Consider the following 21,571-nt stretch of genomic DNA (forward strand, 5'->3'; position numbering starts at 1 on the left):
TTGACTTCAGTGATGTGAGTGCCTGCAGTTCATCCTGTGATGTTGGAGACCTGAAACAAGATTGTGCTTTTTAGATGTCAGCAATCCTGCAGGAGGCAACAGAGCAAAGAAAGCTGTCATCTGAGCCGAGCTCTTACATCTTCCTCAACCGGAGAACGAGCTCCTTTAAGAATAAGTTAGATTCAGCCATAACATGCAAACTCCTCATATTACAGTTGGGTCTACAGGTAAAACGTTTTTTTACAAAAACGTAATTATGTGAAAAAGTTCACAAATAGTGCTGTAAATCCAGTAAATAAGGTTACAATTAAATAGATACACACCTCTTATTTAAAATGTCTTTGGAGCTTAATATGGTGAACTGCTGCTGTGATGGCCCCATAGCACACTCACCAACATGCATTTAGGATTTACATTTTCATATACGTGGTGGATTTAAAATATCCCGTTACTGTCCCGAACATTGTGTTTCAGTGGTGTACAGTTAATATAATAACACTTGGTCCTGGCTCCAGCTAATGACACTATTCACAACATTTAGAAACTATGACAGGTGCATGTTGTGCACTGACACCTAGAGGATGTTCTGGAACACTCATATTTCCACAATTCTAATTCTGTGTGTGTGACACAGCCAGACTCAGGAAGGCAGACAGATGAATTTTAAACATTGGTTTAATCTCAGTGGGGAAGTTACCAGCTCATGTTTCCCTTCAAAATAAAAGTGAAACGTATCTCTTCATGGTTGTGAAACACTGTTAATTAGACTGTAATCTTCAGAACACAGTGTTAGTGACAGCTGTACACACGGTTACGACTAGAAACAACTCATCCACAACCATTTCGTACTGCAGCTTTCGGTGGAGGCTTTTACTCTGAAAAGAAAGACAGGAATTGCCTTATTATGACTGTGATGCTGGGTGAGATGTGTTTATTCTCACCTGGAGAGAGAGAGAGGGGCTCAGCATCCCGTCCTGCTGGAGTGTGCAGAGTGATGCGGTCTGACTGGGGGAGGCACCACACTGGAGGGAGCGGAGGGCACTGCACCATCAACATGACCTGTCTCCTCATCACAGGGATGTTTCTCACTCTGTGTTTGGCTCCAACTGTAAGTGCATTACTTTTACTCTAATCACAGCTACATTTGAAACTTACAGTTGTTTTTTTTTATCTGGGAAAAATTACAATTCTGAATCTTTTTGTGCAAAAATGATGAAAAACAATCAAAACGCACAAAACAGACACAGATTGATCTGCTGCTCTTTCTTTTGCTCATTATATTCCTCAGCGTGTGTGAAAGATTAGAGTTGGGCTCTTCACCGTGATCTAGAGTAAATGTGTCTGCAGCAGCATGTCATGTATGCACTGGCTGAATGTGAAGAAGATGGTCATTTTAATACGAACACTGCAGTACACTCAGTGGTGTCTGCACGTGTGTTCGTGACCTTTATGAGTGTAAAGGTTTAGCAGCTTTTACATTAAATCAACATCAACGTGGAGCAGATTTATTTTGAAGGAAAGGACAGGGTGTGGGTGTATGTATCTGTGCCTGTGCGTATTGTATATATATCATAAATGCATAAAGTATATGTAAATATACACACAAATATACTGCATGCAGCAAAATGTAAAGAAATCTGACTTCAGCCTCCGTTCTGGTTCAAAATGTGAAAACCCTCATGTCTTCTACACAAGACTTTTGAATTGTTCACATTGGGCTGTTGGAAACTACGACGGACACTTTTCAAATTCTTCTGGTAGTTTACCCTTTTTTTTTTGTCACTAATGTTTGTTTCATTGTTTATTTTGGAGATGTGTGCGTGTGTCTGTGTGGATAGAAAGGTTTTGCTACACGTGTGTAAAACAGTGTTTAATGTCGTCACATATAAAACATTATGCAAAAAGGAGCCTATGAAATGTGAGATTGATTTAAAACCATTTATGGAAGATAAAACTACACAAAACGATGTGTACATTCACACTCATGCACACACACGAGCAAGAAAGAGAAATTGAAGAAACAAGTCATTTTTCAAGTTAAATGTAGGGCTGCTTAGTGTTTTGTTCTGTACATATGAGTAGATGTAGTTCATTGCAAAAATAATTGTTTATGATGTGTGTGTGTGTGTAGTTGTGCATGAGAGTGTGAATGTATATCGCATAAGTTGACTTCCAGGAAACATGGTGTAGAGGAGGAGAATAAGATGATTGTAGTAGGATGGCAAGGGATGTGAGAAGGCTTATGCATACTGTACACACACACACACACACACACACACACACACACACACACACACACACACACACAGCACTCAGCGAACGGGTGGTGTGAAGATCACTGTGGCACAGTGAGAATGGGAACAGGGCAGACCCTCATCACAGTGTTCCACTTCATTCTGTCCATTCTATTCTGTCACTGCTCAGAACCACAGAGAATCGGCCCATAACACACACACACACACACACACACACGACATAACATAATCATTTCAAAAATATGCCTCTAGTCTTCTGATTGTTTAGATAACCTGAACCCGAGAGACAACACAAAGAAAGATAGAAAAATGAAAAGAGGAAAATAATGTCATCATTTTTGGCTTATTTATAATCGAAACATGCATCTTACTCAGAAAAACAAAATTCACTCTGTAAGCTGTCAGCAAATGGACCGCTTACTGTTTTTGTTTTATTTTATTTATTTTTGTGAAGTTATTTATGTCAGCTCTATTAGTTTGACAGTTTTGGAAAGACGCTTTGTTTCACTACAGTCAACTTCAGAAGTTTGGTTGTCCAGCAGCCTTTTAGCTTCTCCCAGGATAAAGACTGAAAATAGGAAAACAGCTGGTTAAACAATACAAGTTAGAAACACTGAACATGAAGTATACAACTCTACAATAAAACCACAATTTATATTCTTTTAAACAATTTGAAAACACAACATACGACATGGTTCTATTTGAAGGTCGGCCTGCTGTCATCTTTGATTATCGTTAATTGTATTTCATTTGTTTGAAAAAATATGCAAAACTAGAATCTATCAATCTATCAAGCTGCACCAAATAGCACACCCTCAATATCAGTCCCCTATATATACCTGGTTTTTCATTAACATGCATGAATTGTTTCCATAAGAATTCACAAAAATGCCCCAAAATATATAAATAAATTCTTGCAATGTTAAAGAAAGAAAAAAAATCCTTGATCTGCCGCCTTAATCAAATATGCTCCCCCAGTTAAGTAGTTTTTCCATAATCCTGCTAACAGACAAACAGACAAACAGAAATGAAAACTCAAACACAGTGGCGAGAGTAATTAAAGCTTGGAGTGAAAGTGCACAGCAGCGATTGGGGAATGGAGCTGCGTTATTGATACAAGCGTTGGAGCAAAGAGTGAGGGAGTGAGTCTCAGCTGTCAATCATGATGTTTTTATAGCAGGGTTAGGGTTAGTAACTAATTAAAACCGAACTTACCAGAGAAATAAACACTTCAGCAAACATCAGTTTGATGAGAACTACCTAAAATGACAGAAACATCTTCTTGAAAATGTGTTTGATGTGTATTTTGACTTTTTAGTTTTGTCCATGTCCCATCTACTAACATGGACGAGGCAGGATTTATGTCCTATACTGCAGCCAGCCACCAGGGGGCAATGGAGACGCTTTGGCTTCACTTTTGGTTAGCTGTCATGTTGTCCCTCTTTAGATACAGTCCTTGACCTGGTGCAGTAACAAACAGGATATAAAATGTTCGATTTCATTAGCTTTGCACCGATCCAGACTTTACCTCCTCTTTTCCATCTTTATGCTAAGCTAAGCTAACATCCTCTCGCTCCAGCTTCATATACATGGCATACACTTACGATGATTCTTGAAGTTCTCATGTATCTTTCGGCTCTACAGCGAATGAGTGCGTTTGACAAAAAGTCACAAAATGTCTCTCATTTACAAACTCCAGAGACTGGCTGTGTTTTCGCTCTCGTTCCGATCGACTGAACATGTTTTATATGTTTCATCCTGTGCTGGAGAAGCGTGGCTGCGTTGTGAAAGTGCACATCGTTCGCTGTTGAAAATAGAAGGCGACATCTGCAAAGTGAGCCCCTGCAGCCCGATGGCCCCTTTTTTGGGTTGTTAGTGGATAATGGGCCTCACCTCTCAGAGCACATTTTTACTGCAGGCTGCATGCTGCCCTGGCTGTGTGGAGGCTGGACTTCTCATTTAGTTTTCCATGGCTCACATTATCCAGCTTTACCTTATGCATCCCCCTCCGCCTCCATCCATCTCCATCTCTTTTCCTATTTCTTAAATGCAGCAGAGTGCCTCCCTTTATCCCAACCTGCAGCTGAAAAGCACGGCACGCACCGTTGGGGATCATAAGTACCAAGTCTTGACTCACTTTGCACCTCACCCTTTGCCATTTGACGCTTTGCTTGCATCCTCTCATCTGCACGACGTTCTCATGTAGGATCAGAGTGTCTCCTCTGGGGGGGGGCATGTGCGGCACATGGCTGCAAACATGCATGCTTTTGTCTTCTGTACTTTATGGTAACACAAGTGCATCTGCTCTATGGTAACTCAATGCTCAGCAGTGACACACATATACAAAACAGTATCCATCTCCTCGCTCTGAAGCACAATAACTGCAATCTCTGATTGTCTGAATCCAGTTTCCCTGCAGGAGTCAAGGTATAGACTGTGTTTTTTTTGTTTTTGTTTTCGTACGTCCCTCGTCTGCCTTTGAAGAGGAGGAGCAGTAATTGCTGAGTAAATTGCACAGTAACACCTGTCATTAGATTATTAGCATTGCATTAGGAACAAAGAGGACTGGTAGTGATTTCCTGAGGTTGTTTCTGACGTGTGCGTTCATGAATGCAGGGAGAGATGGTGCTAAGAGCTTGCATATTTCTAACTACTTGTGTAAAGTAAATGCGCGGCTAGGTGGGTGCTTGATTTTGCTTTCTCTGTCCAACAACTGTCAGGATAATTGTGTTGAGTTCCAATTGGTTTTACTGTGTTGTGTTCATTCTCCAGGTGTTTTTGTCACCGTTTCCAGTGTGGTTTTATTGTTGATTATCTGAGTGTGTGTGCGTGTGTGTGTGTGTGTGTGTGTGTGTGTGTGTGTGTGTGTGTGTGTGTGTGTGTGTGTGTGTGTGTGTGTGTGTGTGTGTGTGTGTGTGTGTGTGTGTGCGACAGTGCGCATGCTCTTTCTTGTTACCTCTCTAGGACTCTTTCCTTCATAAACACTGAACTTGTCAGAACCAGTGGACCTCATGGGGACCAAAGCCTGGTCCTAATGAGGAAAAACGTTTTGCGCTCCTGGTCAAGGTTAGTGGTAAGATGGGAATTGTGGTTGGGTTAGGGTTAGGAGATTAGTGATGGTTAAGGTAAGGGAAGGAGGCTAGGAAATGCACTAGGAAAATGAGTGTCCTCGCTAAAATAGAAGAGCAAACATTTTTTGGTGTGTGTGTTTTTGTAGTCCAGGTATTACTCATGTTGAGGGGAGCCTAAATCTGTTTACAGTCACATAATGGGGAGACAAAAATCTATACGTTTATCCATAACGTTGATCATTAAATTAAGAGGTGAAGTCATGTTTTAGGTTTAGGTTAGGGTTAAAGTTAACATTAGGCAGGTCGTCACTAGGCTTAAGGGTAAGGTTATGTCCTGGTTAAGACGCAGCTCCGAGGGTCACGGGCACAAGGAGACTGGATGTGTTAAAAACGCTTCAAATGTTCCTTATTGAGGCCATAGTCGTTTAATTCAAATGTTAGTAAGTGAGGCCTCTGAAGCCATGGAGACACAACAGTGTGTGTGTGTGTACTTGTACTTGTACTTGACCATTTTGAGCATAGTGAGGACACTTCTGGAAAGTGAGGACATTTTGCCTGTCCTCAATTTTTCAAAGGCTTTTTTGATGGTTAAGACTTGGTTCTAAGGTTACAGGGTGAGGATTAGGTTTAGGTTAGGGTTAGACATTTAGTTGTGATGGTTAAGGTTAAGGTAAGGGGCTGGCAAATGCATTATGCAAAGGATTGTCCTCCCTAAGATAGAAGTACAACAATTTCACACATGGCAAATCTATATTCAAATGAATTTCCAGTTACATTAATCCTGATTAGATTCAGTGTGTTATGAATTCAAATCCTCCGCCTGTTTGCTCCTTATCAACATATGACTGGATATTTGTCTGCGTTGGTTCTTGTTCAATTTTAAATCTGTATCCTTGGTTTTATAATAAGAGAACCCATGAATTCACTCTATCATATTTTTTTTCTTTTGCTTGTGCTCTTCTATTTCTCATATGGCTCCAGGTGGATTGGTACGTGTGCAGATGTGTGTTTCCTCATCAGAATAATTCATAGATGTTTTTTAAGGAAACATTTGCAACACACAACCAGTTCGTCCTATTGGATTGAGACCGGGAAAGCCAGACCAGAGGGGGGGTTTGTGGTCCACTGGGGAATTTGGCTTCTGAGGTTTTGTTTCATTCCGACTTTGGTTCCATCCTGTCACAAAGAGATGTGTTTCCTTTCTGGTCTTTTCCTAGCGAGATGGAGCTCATAACTAAATCTGTGCAGGGTGTCGATCAGTAGCACTTCATTGTAAGACTGACTGCAGTCCTGTGGTGTTTTGTTGACTGTTCAATTTCTGAAACCAAAGATACTTCATTGGTGATACAATGCACGACATTTAATCAGGAAACACACAGTTGTCAAAGTCAGACTTCAGTTCACTGGGAAACAGAAACAACTTGAATTTAACCTATAGTGCCGTGGCCCATCCTCCACTCACAGCCAGTCTCCTCAGTACGTATAGAAAAACAACCCCTTCTAGAAAAATTAAATAAGTTGAGATTTTTTATTTTTTTGTCGTAAAATGAATTAATCTAATTCCATTTCAACCCTTTTTTAACATCAGCAAACCTGTATAATCTGGAAATCCCTCAATACCCAATAGATATTACTCACTCTGCCAAACACACATTCTAAATTTTATATTCATATCCAGACTGTGCATTGAAGCTGAAGTAGCTGAGGAATGCTTCTGTCACACTAAGATCAAAACACAATCTTTGTTTTAAACTGTCACTCCTCTACAGCTCTCACAGCCGACAACATCTGACGTATCAGCTGCAATGTCTAAGAACCATTCGTTGTAACTCATACAGCACAAAACTTGAATGTTTATTCATTGGCAAGGACAATAATATGACCTCATAACCATTTCAATATTTCACAGTCCAAAGACTTGCAGATTGGGATCAGGTTGATTAAAGACTCTGAATTGACCGAATGTGATTGTGAATGGTTGTTTGTCTGTGTAGGGTGGCGACCTGCGCTGACCTGTCCCCATGACCCTTACAGGAAGCGCTGTGTAGATATTGGATGGATGGATAACACATGGTCCTTTTAGCCGTCTTTTTTCAATCCGCCTGCTTCCTGTTAGCCTCCAACATCTTATCACATTTCTTTCTTAGAAACAAGATGTTTTCAGTTTTTTGTAGAGATAAGTGTCAGTACCAGAGTCAAATGCAAATCCACTTATTCTGTTTTTTATTTGGCATCGGGGATGAACAGCAGCAGACAGTACGAGAATCTCTGAGCAGCACTAAGTGGAGGGAGGGCAGCGTTGAGAAAATCACATGTCCCCCAGGGATGAACTCATTAAATGTATTTTCCGAGCTTCCACTCTGCAGTAAACTGAGAGATTGTTTTGCTTAATACCACCGACGGAAATAGGTGCATTTAGCCAAAAGGGTTTTAGTGGGAAAGCATTTCCTGCTGAAAATTCACTGTCCTTCATAAACTGCAGGCTTTTTTTTCACACAGATTAAAGACCCTCTCATGTATTTACAGACTGGGTGGTCTCCACATCCTCTGCTTAAATGCCTGTATATTATCTAATAGAGGATTCCCTCCCTCTGTCTTTCCTTCTTTTCTACCTCCAGGCTTTATCGAGCCTGCATCCAGAGTGTGAGTTCATATTCCAGCTGGAGAGAGAGGAGCGTCACTGCCTTCAATTCGTTGCAGCGCAGGTCAACAGGAGCCAGGAAGGTGTGTAACCAATTTTAAACTCCCCCTGCGCTGGTAGAAAATGTTCACATTAAGTCTGAGCAGGAATCAAGGCTTCACAGGGAATCAGGGCAGATTCTCGCCGGCATCTCAAAGTGGAAAGGGATTTATTTTTTTTAGGAGACTATTTGTGATCGTTACGTAAGGATTTAGCTTTGGGCTCTATCTCAAGATGAGGGTCCCTCTCGTGACCTGCAGCACTCCCACATTCTTCTCTTAATGTAGTTCAGAGGCAGATGTTATAGCTTTGTGTATGGCTAGTGTTTCTGTCTCCATTAGAAACTGTGTGCAACTGTGCTTTTCTGGCAACAGTGTATAAATTGGTGGTAATGGATTCTCCAGTCTGGTTAAATCCCAGGCCGACAAATATTTAACTTGTTTAAATTTAATTTTCCTCTTCCCGAAAAGGTTGTCGTCCATTCTGGGATGCAGTCGTCTGCTGGCCTCACGCAGTCATTGGAGACACGGTCCACAGAGGTTGTCCTGCTGTCTTCTCCCTCTTCGGAAACAACACAGGTGACTGAAGGGTCACACTGTGGGGGTGGATGTCGACAGATTCATCCTGAAAGGAAAATGAATGTGCGAACGAAATGTTTTATGGAGTTCCATCCAGTTGTTTTTGAGACAATTCACTCAAAACCTCACGCCAGCCTCATGGTAGCGCTAGAGGAAATGATTGATCCTCTGGGGACCATCAATGTCTGAGCAAGATTTCACGGCAGTACATCAATATCTGCTGAGATATTTCACCAATAAATCACAAATGCAAACCTCATGCTTAAGGTACATCTGGGAACCATTAACTTCAGTTTAAAGCTTTGTGTTAATAAATCATTGATAGCTGTGATATTATAGAGATGTAGTTAAATCTTTCGAAGTCATAATGGCCAAAGTCATTTGGATTTTTCCTCTAGTCTAATATAGACTATATTAAAATGGACATAGAGGCTCTGGGCCTGGAAAGTGAAGCCAATGTGGAAGTGTTTGAAACCTGTGTTCTCTCAAATGACCAACAGAGGGTTGCAAAAAGAAGTCCATGAAGTCTAAAATCTCACAAACCAATGGGTCCTGTCAGAGTGGGTGCCATTTGGTCTGTACATGATTTCATGGTGACTCATCCCACAGTTCTTGAGATATTTCTGGCTGAAACAAATTGGTGGGACATCATAACCATCTCTACAACCACGGCTCCAGTACGACTACATGCATTTCACCTGAATATATTTCTACTCTGTAGTGACTCTAATCTGAAGTTCACTGCTTTATGGCCGAGTTGAATTCTTGATCTCTTCACCTTTCACCTCAGGTTCAGTGAGTCGTAACTGCACCAGTCGAGGTTGGTCCGGGCCCTTCCCACCATACCACGTCGCCTGCAGCGTAGATGATGACTTGCCTGAGGTGAGAGTTGCTTGGGCAGGGTGGATCCAGAGGTCAGACGTGGGGAATGAGAGAGCAGAGGTCAGGGAGAACGAACTAGACACAGCAGGAGGAGCGAGGAGACGAGTTAAGGAGAAAACGCTCTGTTTCAGCTCCAGAGAACAACACTACTTCAAAGAAGGAGAAAACACCTCGGTTTAAACTTCACAAGCGAGATGAACAACAGAGACAAGTAGGAGTACAGTGGCACTTAAAGATCTTTTTTTAGAACTTATATCATACACACTGATAGGCCTGTAGAATGAGTGGTTGCTCCTGGTGGTAATTAAAGGAGCGATCTACGCCTTTTCAGTTTTTCTATCCTCTCGTGTGTTGAGGTTTTTTGTGTATTTAAAAGTTCTGCACAGTTACAAAGCCTTAAGGTGAAGGGAGCTCCTCTTCCTCACAGAAAACACTGCTCATGATTCCTGTTAACACCTTGTTAGTAGTTCAGCCGATACTTCCTGTGAATCATGAAGTCATGTGACATCACAGTGCCCCACATTTGCATAACGCAAGACTAGCGTGCACGCCCTCTTACAAATCCAGGTTAAGTGAGAGCGGAGCTCGACATTTAATAAGAGCAGACTGTGCTTTAACAGGCCAGAATCTGGTTTTATTGCCAAGTAGGTTTACACATACAAGGGATTTGCTGTGGATCCAAGTGTCAAAGAGACAGGAGCTAGTGTTTCAGACAGAGGCTGAGAGGAGGAGCAGCAGCGATGGACAGTCTGAGGAAAGTGTTTTCTGAACATTAGAGCATGAAAACATCTTCCAGTACCCAAATTTAAAAAGTTAACATTAATAGGAACCAAATATGTCTCCTTTGATATATGATGCATGCATGTTATTCCTAGTCATATTATTATCATAATGTTCCTTATGCTGTTCACTTTATTTATTTGTGTTCTTAATTTTGGTGTGAACCTCTGGTGTTGCATACAAAACACTGTTATTTACCAAAGATTAAAAACAAATTGAATTATTAAAAAAATCTACAGACTAAACAAGCCAAATAAGAAAGATAAATGTACCATGTTTGAAGAGGAGCTTGTGTCAGACTGTACTGATGTGAAAGTGCTGCTAAACACCTGCAGTTCCTTCTTTCCGGGTAGTTGACTTTCAAATATCAGAAAGTATTTCATATAAGTTTAATGGTTCATTGCCTCACAACTCTAAAAAGAGAAAATCTATTCAGACATGAAGGCAATGCATCTGAAAATGCTTCAGGTAATTGCCTAATTTATTTTGTTCCACAAAGAGAGGATGGTGCTTAATCCTATTGATGTACGTTTTTGGACGAGGATCATGAATAAAGCTACTTTTGGTGTCAAACAGAGATTTTTTTTTTGTCCTGAGTTTAAAAAACGAGCTTTTAAGTTGTCCACTGGCTCTGGTGGAAAGACATTAATTACAAGTGCTGATGTCAGAGAAGCAGCGTTGTAGCTTTGCATTGATTCAGTGGTAGTTCTAAACCCATCTGCAGTTTCCGCTCATTTTTAAACATTATGAATTTTTTAACAGCTTTGATTTTTATTTCTGGGTATAAAGTCTTAAGCAAACTCTCCTTTCAGACTGAGGAGTCATACTTTGCCACTGTGAAGCTGATCTACACCGTCGGCTACAGCGTTTCCCTCGTGGTGCTGACTGTGGCCGTGTTGATCCTGTTGCTCTTCAGGTAGGAACAGATTGATAATGAATTCACGTTGTCCAGAGAAAAGACGCACAGGCAGCTACAGGCAGCAGGCCGAAGTTTGCTTTCACAGAAACTCTGTGCCTGGCTTTATTATGGCATTTTGATGTTGTTTTGTTCCAACAGGAGGCTTCGCTGTGCCAGGAACCTCATTCACATCCAGCTTTTTATTACCTTTATCCTTAAATCTGCGGGGGTGTTCATAAAGGATGCTACACTATTCTCAAGTGATGACATCAACCACTGCACTCTTTCCACAGTAAGTCAATGATGTTGAGGATAACAGGGTCTTTGCTCAATTCGGGAAAGTATGAGCAGATTTCATTGTTCTCATATTTACGCCCTCGTCATATAATGCCTGCACGTCTCCTCGTTCATACTAACCCCTACTTGCAATTCTTTCTCTGTCCTTATATCTTTCCTTCCAGTTCGCCTGTAAGGCCTCTGTGGTCTTCTGTCACTACTGTGTAATGGCAAATTTTTTCTGGCTCCTGGTGGAGGCGCTCTACCTAAACTCCCTGCTGCTCTCCTCCTTCTATCAAAGCCGGCGCTGCCTGTGGGGCTTCGGCCTGCTGGGATGGGGTGAGAAACGTTGACATGCAGTCCCTATAATCTGATGTCCTGGAGCCCTGGAGTTATTATTCTTGGAGCGCATAAATACATGTGCTGCCACTGGTGTGGAAGATTTACAATTCATATACTCAATGTCATCAATTTTAAATGAGGTGCAGTCAAATCTTTCGAAATCTGGTGTTGCTACAGGAAGAGTCATGATGGCTGAAGTCATTTGGATTTTTCCTCTTGACTATAAAAATACAGTATGATGTTCATTTTGTACATTATGATCATGTTTAAAGTTAAGAAGACAATAAGGGGCATGGATACCGTGTGATTTACAGCTACTATCATCCTGAGGGTGAAGATGTAGGTGGACGTGCAGTGTCCTTGAGCGCTCAGTCAGGTACACCCCCCCACTCCTCCAAATGTGGCTACTTTTGGTTTAATAAAAACAAGATGGCGCTGGACAAAATGTCAAAACAGCAGCTCACAAACCAATGGGTCCTGTCAGAGTGAGTGCCATTTGGTCTGTACATGATTTCCTGGTGACTCATCCCACAGTTGTTGAGATATTTCTGGCTGAAACAAATCGGACGACATAACCATCTCTACAACCACGGCTCCAGTACGGCTACATGCATTTCACCTGGATTTATTTTTGCCAAGGAGGCGAAGATTACAAACTAAGAGCCAAACAACCACTGACATTTGATTACGCATCATTTTTCAGAATCAGATGACTGAGTTCAGACATATTGATCAAAACAGTAAAATAGTTTCTGTCCATTTTAGGGTTGTGTTGTTTTTCACATCAGAGACAACAGACAGGCAGACAGACCACAGACCAACATGCTCAGCTTATTACATTATTAGACACAGGAAGTCTCCTGGCTCAGTGGCATCAAGTGTAATTAAACCAGACTTGCTGAATCTGAGGTCACATCACTGTGGTGGCCCCTTATATTTTATTTGATTAAGTTTGTGGGTTGAATGTTTTGTCAACGATGTTCAAGTTGATTTCTTAAGATTTTGAATTAAATGAAACAGTTTGAAACAGCAGCAGCCACTCATTTCTATTTGACTTACTGAGTACAGTGAATGTGCAGGTATTTGCCTCGGTGGTGTTTCCCACATTTTTTGTATGTTTACTGCTTCAGCCTCTGAATTATTGCTTTTACTTTGAGTTGTTGCTGCACGGATCAATGCAGATATTAGAGAAGTTGACAGGCTCTCACTCCGATGTCTGTCTGATCATGATTCAGCCAACTCAGTGCGTATTGATTGCGCCTCACTGACATCAGCTTTGGTTTTCTGTCGTACCACAGGCGTACCTCTGCTCTTCAACCTCCTGTGGATTGGATCCAGGCTGTATTTCGAGGACACAGAGTTTGTTTAAACTTACATAAACTTTTCTATCATGTCCACGCGCACAACTATTTGTTATAGGCCTAAACATATTCAGAACACTGCAACAGATTTGTAAGTGCCAAAGATTCCTGTCGTGGGAAATTTATCATGAGATTTGAAATAATGAGTTTCTCAGACCGGAGTTGTCTTAGAGGTTTAATTATTAGCTCTGCAGAGGGTTACACAGTCAGCAGCATGGCTCAGAGTGCAACAACGAGAAAGTTCAAAAGGAGGGTTTTTTTTACAATGTGATAAACAGGAAACAAAACAGAAAGCAGACATATTTTTACATTTCTTTTATATTGCATGTTTTACTTATTTATGTGTTAAAATGTTTTACTGTCATCCCCTTACCTTATCTTACCCTATTTTATCTTAACTTATCTTTTGTTATCTTACCTTATCTTACCTTACCTTACCTAATCTTATCTTATCTATTATTTTATGCTATGCTATGCTATGCTATGCTATGCTATGCTATGCTACAGCTGTTTGGTGTGGAATATACTTACCCTATGTGCTCTATATGTACATTCATTTGCACTCATTTTGTGCTCACCACTATTTGTTGCTTGTCAGGAGATAGATTTTTTCCCCTCGTCAGCTGAAGTCTTCGTCCATCTCCCTGGACGAGAACATGCGCAGACTGATTGAAGTGCTTTTTGCGAAATGTGTTTCCACACAGATGTTGGGACATCAATGAGGAGTCGCCCTATTGGTGGATCATCAAGGGACCAATTGTTGTGTCTATAGCGGTAAATGCCTCCATTGTGCCGAAACAAACCAAATAATTCAAGCCATGGACCTTCAATTATGCACCCTGCAGATGAGAAATTGTTATGTAGATGATTTGTTTACTTAATTTTTTTAGATGGATTATGAGCAAGGATTTAAAAAAAGAAAACCCTTTGTTTATACCAGAATTGTGAGACGTAGACTTTCCTCACATCAGTCACGGCTAATTACACAGTTGGCAGCCCACTTTGGTTCCATGACATTTAATAGAGTGAGCGACATTCATAATGATAAGGTCTTAAGCCCATTAAAGCTGAACATTGTTTTTTTAATTTTTCAGGTCAATTTTATGCTCTTCATGAACATCATCCGAATCCTGATACAGAAGCTGAATCCTCGGCTGATCCAGTTCAACAACTCCACTCAGTACAGGTAATCCTTTAGCTGCAGACACTGTGGATACAATAACAGTTACTGAACTCTGCAGTGATGCAATATCTCTGACTTAAGTAATTGCTTTGTTTTGAATGCTAAGATACTTGAAGAAGATTTTAAACAGATATTACCAACTGTGATTTTGTTTTATCAAATGGAGCTTTAATCTTTTCCTCAAGCATTTCTTTAGTCCGATGGGCCGATTATACTTTGGACATTTGGACAGTCGAATAGATGCGAGCTGTGTGAAAACGGCTGCTACCGCAGTGGGACATGTATAATTCATTCAGTCACCGCTAAACCACCAACTAGTCAGTCTGGCCACGTCTACCTTTCCATTTCCCAACAGGCTTATCAGAATTTCTAATTGAAACAGGCTCACTAATTGGCTGAAAGTGTTCAGGCACACCATGCATAGCTGGATATTATACTAAAGGTAAGTTAAGCGATGCTTGACTTAATATGTTCCCCTACACACATGCACATTTTAATATCCCCACTTAGAATCATGCACCTGCTGCTTCTCCTCCGCTCACAAACAAAACACTGCGTTCACACTGATGCACACACTGGAGTGTCCTCTTGATTGACATCTGGTGATTATTGTGTCTGTGGGCATGATGCTATCTAGAGAGGCATTCAGACAAGACGTGCAATAAATATCTCCCTCAGGTACATTCACCTCCAGCATCTTGCTTTTTGTTGTTCTTCTTTTCTTCTGTGAAACAGACGCCTGACTAAGTCCACCCTCCTCCTCATCCCTTTGTTCGGGACTCACTACATGTTCTTCAATTTTCTGCCTGACTACTTCAGTATTAACCTGCGGCTCTGTATCGAGCTCTGCATGGGATCCTTCCAGGTACATGCGTGGACCGCACAGCATCAACACTCAATATTCTCACGGCAATATATGGCACATGCTCAAATACCCTGAAAATACACATTATCTCCTGCCAATACCCAGAATGTAATCTCTTTAGTGCACTGCATGTTGCAATAAACCCCTCATTGATCGTCTCATCGCTGCCAAATGAGAATATCAGTCTTTCAAAACAACTCATACAATTCATACAATATCTTGAATAAATCCATTCTTCACATTACTGGACTAAATTAGCTGTTCTGTCTGCACTTTCATGTTCCACGCATTAATGACTCATTCAACTTGAAATCCTCTTCACACCAGACATTGTTTGTATAAAGGCTATGCAAACATGCTGATGTGTACAAGGTGTAATGTTTTCCATTATCTTAGTTAATGCTGGACTTGCCAATTATCTGTAAATCCAAAGTAAATCTGTACGATTGGGTATTAGGGCTATTTATGGGTTAAGAAAAAAATGTAAGTCTTAATATTACGAGAATCATTTTTTGATATTATGAGAATAAAGTCCCAACTTTAGGCTACATGTCCTTTTAGAAAGGGAATATTGAAGATCAGCCTGTTGCCTGTGTTAATATGCTAAATGTGGAGCATCTTGTCATGTTATACTTAAGTAAAGGTTTCACAAATAAAGAAATCTTAGGGCAAATCAGTGCCACATTATCATAAGTATTAGGACTTTGAAAAGATTGTGTAAGTAACTGTGTCTATTCTGAAGAAAGAACCACACGGACTTTGTGGAGTTGGAAGTGGTCGTTTGTATCGCTGGTGACATCTTTGTGATATTCAAAGTGGTTTTGTAGTTTCTAGAAACAAAGAGATTTGAAATTTCAGAACCGGATCAAGAAGGAAGGGAAACTCTGACAAGCACAGGTTCACCTTGCTGCTAAATTCCTAAAAAAAAGAATTGTCTTTCAATAATTTTTTATCGAAATATTATGATTTTTTTTCTCATTAAATGATTTATAATAAGCAGGAAAGGGATTAGCGCTGCTGGAATGTGAAGGCAGCTGCTTGCTGTTTATATTTGCCAGAGACATGGAAAAGTCAAACTGTTTCCTCCTCTTCATGCCACATCTGGTACAAGCCGGTTTGATATTAAGCTCCACAAATTGGATTTTGCTCCTGTACCCCCTCCTGTTGATAACTTAAATTAATTAGACACAGAGCGATTAAATGAGTATTACATCTTCAGCTGCCAATTACGCTGCATAGGACAAAGGATTTATTTATAAAAGAGGTGAAACACTAAGGTTAATTTCATCCAGCAGAGAAACTGAGATTATACATGGCATACAGCCGTGTACTACAGAGATATGAATCCAGACTATTATTTATTCCACTCTTGCTTCCTGCCGCAGCGAAACATAATAGACCTGTTATTAATTCTTATTTTTCGGCCCAACAGTTCTCATTTGTGTCTGACATTTAAGTTATCTCTACACCTTTTAATGATGTGGACCAGTCCGAAATGTTAATGATTCAAACTCATCTCTCTCACAGGGGCTGCTTGTAGCGATTCTCTATTGCTTTCTCAACAAAGAGGTCAGTACAAGCCACACCACTCAAACATCTATCTTAACACATCGACCAAATCTCACCGAAGAGTTACAGCTCTCTGCTGCATCATAAACCTGTGTGCCCGGATCATATGTCAGCATGGGTCTGGCTGGGTTAGTGTTGTCGGAGGTTCAAATGCAAAATAATTTGCCACCTCTCTTCTCTTCATTGCGTAGGGGGCACCGAGGACCCCGAGGACTTAACCGCCATGATTAATGTGTGGCCGACCCCGGTCTGTCTGAGTGAAACACCATTGTGTTTTACATTCACTACAAAATAACGCTAAGTCGTGGTCATCTGTTTGGTGCTTCAGGGCGTCACGGTGTTACCTAAACTTCTCTGACTTATTACGTAGACTATAATGGATTAGTTCATTAGTTTGTTCTAAATCTATATACTTCAGTAAATGAAAGTGAATTTACAGCTGTGGTTTATTAAAGAATATTTTTTCTGACGCCAAGGGAAATTTATATCTGACGCTTCCATCATTTCACTGATTCTCACAATAACAAACCAAATGATACTTTACTTAATACTCAATAAAAAAATCTAATAACTTCTCCTCAAAGAGAAGAAGTAATTTGATTCGGTGATAAGATTTTGCTTATCAATATATAGGGACTGTTGGCCATGTTTTTAAAGTTCTAGAAAATAGATGAACTTTTGAGGAAACCTATTTGCTCTCTTGGTGAGAGTTGGAGAATAGGATTGAGAGCAGTTTCTCTGTTAATATAAAGACTGCAGGAAGTTACTGCTTCCAGCTCAGAAATGACCTGGCACACAACTCCTGCAATACGAGCTAATTGCCATTTTAACTGTTTGATAGGATAGGATAGGATGTAGGATGTAGGATGTAGGATGTAGGATGTAGGATGAAGGATGTGGGTTGTAGGTTGTAGGTTGTAGACTCTAGGTTGTAGACTCTAGGTTGTAGGATGTAGGATGTAGTTCTTGTATTGAATGGTATTGATTTTCTCATCTAACTCTTGTCAAGAAAGCGACTAAGTGTTGTGTAACTTGTGTAAACATATGACACAAGATAATTTATTGCATAAAAAACAACCAATTTCTCATTTGAAAACAGTCAAAATACTGTGTGTGTGTGTGTGTGTGTGTGTGTGTGTGTGTGTGTGTGTGTGTGTTTGACAGGTCCAGAAAGAGGTGCACATGCAGTGGCTGAGGTGGCAGGGAGGAGCTACGGGGTGGTGTCGCCTGCTGCAAAGGGCAGCCAGATGGACACGCCCTTCTAGAAGACTTCACCCTCCGCCTGTCGGATCTTACTGTACCATCACAGAAGATTGCTTCTGTACATATGGTCTCACATCTCTCACTGGATCTACAGTTCTCACAACACCAGGGGTAGTCAGCCATGCACCATTGAATCCTGGGAGTCTGTAAGTTTTCATTCCAAACTCCGACAGACTGTTTCACTGGCTGCACTCCCTCTGCCAGGACAAGAATTTTGAGGTGAACCTCCCGATGGAGAATGATGCTGAGATCCTTAGGTCATAGAAACAAGAAATCTCTCACAATGTGATACAATAAACAATCATGTACCGAAAAATATGAATAATAAATAAATCAACACACTAAACAAGTTAAATAAGAGAGGTAAATGTTTTTTAAGAAGTACTTGATGTGAAAATGCTGCTCATCCACCTGCATTTCATTTCTTTCTGGGTAGTTGATTAGGTTTAATGGTCCAGTGCCTCTCGAGACTAGAAGAGAAAATCTATTCAAACCTAAATGCACAAGGTGTAAAAACACTTTTTGAAAGGCAAAAGTTGAATCGAATGTCGTCCATTAGGCAACAGCTGAAATTATCCTGCTCAGACAATATTCATGAGGTGGGAAGACACTAATTATTGCACATTCAACATTATAAGAAAGCTCCTGCCGTGCATTTCCCAAACGGCACGGCGGCGACAAATTTAGAAATATCATCAGATTTCCTCGGAGGCCTCAGGTCAAATGAAAGAATGAGCATTTCGCTGAGCTGGAACAACTAGAAGTGAAATGACTGATTGGAAATGTTTGTTTTTTTTCACTGGATTTGGACACAATGACACACTATCTTGTCTCATTTGCATATCAATGCCACTATGTTGATGCTCAAATAATCAACAGTACAATTCATTTCCATTATCACAGATGCTTGAGGTTGTCTGAACATATCTTTCCTTCTGGGGATTTCAAGATACCTCTTGTTTACAAATGCATATGTCTCCACCCAGTATTACATTTACAAAACATGGGAAGAAAGAGAAGACAAACTAAAAGGAAGAAATAAAAAAATCAGAAGCCATTCTAATGAACTTACGCTTACAGAACTATTACATATGTATGAATTGTCTCGATAAAGAGCTTTTTTTCCCCTCTTCTCCCAGAGCTTCTCCAGATAACTGGTTAATTTATAAGTTTCATACGTAAACAGCCAACTCAATCTTTGCACCTCATCCACTCTCACTAAATCAATAATCAAACAATCTTTTTTTATCTTACAGAACGGAGCGTTACGCACTTCATAATGAACATGAATGTGACATCTGAGTAGACCGCTTCTTATTAGGCTGTAACTAAGTGATACAAGTGACTCAAATTAATTAAAATATGGATTTCTATGAAAACTTGTTCAGCACATACAGAAATGAACTGAAAGTATGTTTACACTTTACAGTGATATTTGCTCTATGATTTTATTTATTTATTTATTTATTCATTCATTCACAGTGAGGCTCAAGGTGATGCTGAAAGGCCTCTATTGACAGTGGTGTTGTGTGCAGCCCTAATAATAAATACATGTGTTTGTTTGTTTGTTTGGAATGAAAACCTGCTTTCTGTTGAGCTTCGATGATACACTGTTGAAACCACGTCACTGTCTACACTTAAAAGGTTAAATCCGATGCAGCGTGTTGTGTTCTGTTATGTCATGTGGTCAACTCCAGTCATTTAAAATATCATATGAAATCTAAGCATCCCCACTGGCCTCTCACATTCAGCACAGGACTGAAAAGAATATATTTAACGTACATTAAAAAGTATAACTGCAGGACCTTTTAACCTCCTTCAGTCAGTTTGTCTGAGTTTGTGCAGGTTTGTCACTGAAATAAAGAGTTTAAATACGTCCTGCACCAGTAAAAGTCACACAGTTACACAAACAAACCAACCAATGGAGGTAGCAGCGGGTCACGTGTGCTGCAGGTAAAATTACAGTTTTTGTCTGGAGCTTTGAACACAGGGACATAATGACTGTTTCTAGCTAAAGATCTAAGCTCAGTCTCTTCAGGAATTCTATCTCATGTTGTCAGACACTTTTGAGCTCGGAAGGGGCAAAAACAAGCACTTTAGTGGACGTGCTTCGACGTTGACGAAAACGGTTTTTCAAATGCAAAGTTCTTTGTCCAAAAAACACGGGAATATAAGGCCCGGGTTCAGAAATCCTGTAGTGAAACGTAAATACAAGAATACACCTTATAGCATGTTGTACAGTGCTTTGAACTGCATGGTAATACAAATAATGATATGTTAAACCTTATGGTAGATCTCCTTTTGTGAGATAATCTGATTAGCATTTGTATATTTTGTATGTGTTCTAACTTCATCAAGAATAAAGTTTATACACATTTCTGTACCATCCACAGTCATCTTGTTAAATGACGTCTCTTTTATGTAGATGAAGCATTTGCCTTAAACTGAATGTTTAACCTAGTTGCTGCCAGACTGTTGTTTTACGGTCACCTTTTCTCTCTTGGGAAGTTTGGATGTTGCTGCTTTTCTTGTGCCTCTTCCTGTGATGTTTTAATGCCGTGTTGGAAAAATAACCCGTTTCCCACTATGGCTCTCGACAGCTGCAGCGTCACCTGAATGTTGACCCAGCGGTGAAAGCTGTAAAAGTTATGAGAGTCATTGGGGGTGCATGCGATGCAACCTTGTGCTGAAACTGGAATTATATTTATTCATAAAAGATTTTAGGGACATTGGTGAGATTTGTCTTTTTTTCCCAACATCTTGTGTGATTCATCTAAATTTCACTGTGTGTGGAACGGTTGTTAAAATACATAAAGTCATAATTATTTTTGAGTTTATCTGAAGTACAGAGTAAGCTTCTATTATATGATACTGTTAAACATTATTCACTCTCTCGTTTTGTTTTGCTTTAACTGAAGTGACATACATGAAGCTTCCTCCGCTGCCTAGTATGTGCCTCTCTGGTTAAGCATCTTGTACATGCTATTAATCTAATCTATCTCTCTCTCTATATATATATATATATATAGGCGCAAAAGGCACAAAAGTAAAAGATCAGTAGAGAGACAGGTTTTCTTTGTTGTTTCCAACAAAACTGAAATGGCCCTGAGGGTCTTAATTAGACTTTTAAAAAACCTATATTTACTCTAATCCCTACTTTGAACTTTAATCCCAAAGCACAAGAGTAGAAATGTACACATAGTTAGAAAATATTTTTTTTGCAGCATGAAAGTTGCACTGGTGAAGATACAATAAAATCTAACTTCTAAGAGTTGCACCCTGCTGCCATCATCATGCTCTTTGGAGATAATAATATTTCTTTGATCACTTTTATGTTTCCCCGTATAGAGTCTCTGGGTGTGACCTCGCCTGCTGACTGGTTGTTCACCTCTCCTGCAGGGTTCAGAGCAGGGGCACCATGCAGCAGCACCCCCGTCTCTCTCTCTCTCTCTCTCTCTCTCTCTCTCTCTCTCTCTCTCTCTCTCTCTCTCTCTCTCTCTCTCTCTCTCCCTCCCTTCTCTCTCTCTCCCCTCGCTCTGTGTGTGTGTGAGAGGGGATTTGGGATTTG

The 21,571-nt window shown here is 40.3% G+C and overlaps 1 protein-coding gene across 1 annotated transcript; it reads left to right on the forward strand.

Moving 5' to 3' along the window:
• Positions 1 to 990: 990 nt before the first annotated feature.
• On the forward strand, positions 991 to 20,639 carry ghrhrl (growth hormone releasing hormone receptor, like). Its single transcript, XM_047342780.1, is given in 14 exon segments — positions 991 to 1,108; positions 7,945 to 8,050; positions 8,477 to 8,584; positions 9,375 to 9,466; positions 11,059 to 11,162; positions 11,304 to 11,436; positions 11,606 to 11,759; positions 13,061 to 13,121; positions 13,828 to 13,897; positions 14,218 to 14,309; positions 15,042 to 15,171; positions 16,699 to 16,740; positions 17,905 to 17,941; positions 17,944 to 20,639. Coding segments are annotated over 14 exon segments (1,305 nt in total). The 5' UTR covers positions 991 to 994; the 3' UTR covers positions 18,006 to 20,639.
• The last annotated feature ends 932 nt before the right edge of the window (positions 20,640 to 21,571 follow it).

The sequence above is a fragment of the Hippoglossus stenolepis genome, chromosome 14, assembly GCF_022539355.2.
Source record: "Hippoglossus stenolepis isolate QCI-W04-F060 chromosome 14, HSTE1.2, whole genome shotgun sequence".
Lineage (NCBI taxonomy): Eukaryota > Metazoa > Chordata > Actinopteri > Pleuronectiformes > Pleuronectidae > Hippoglossus > Hippoglossus stenolepis.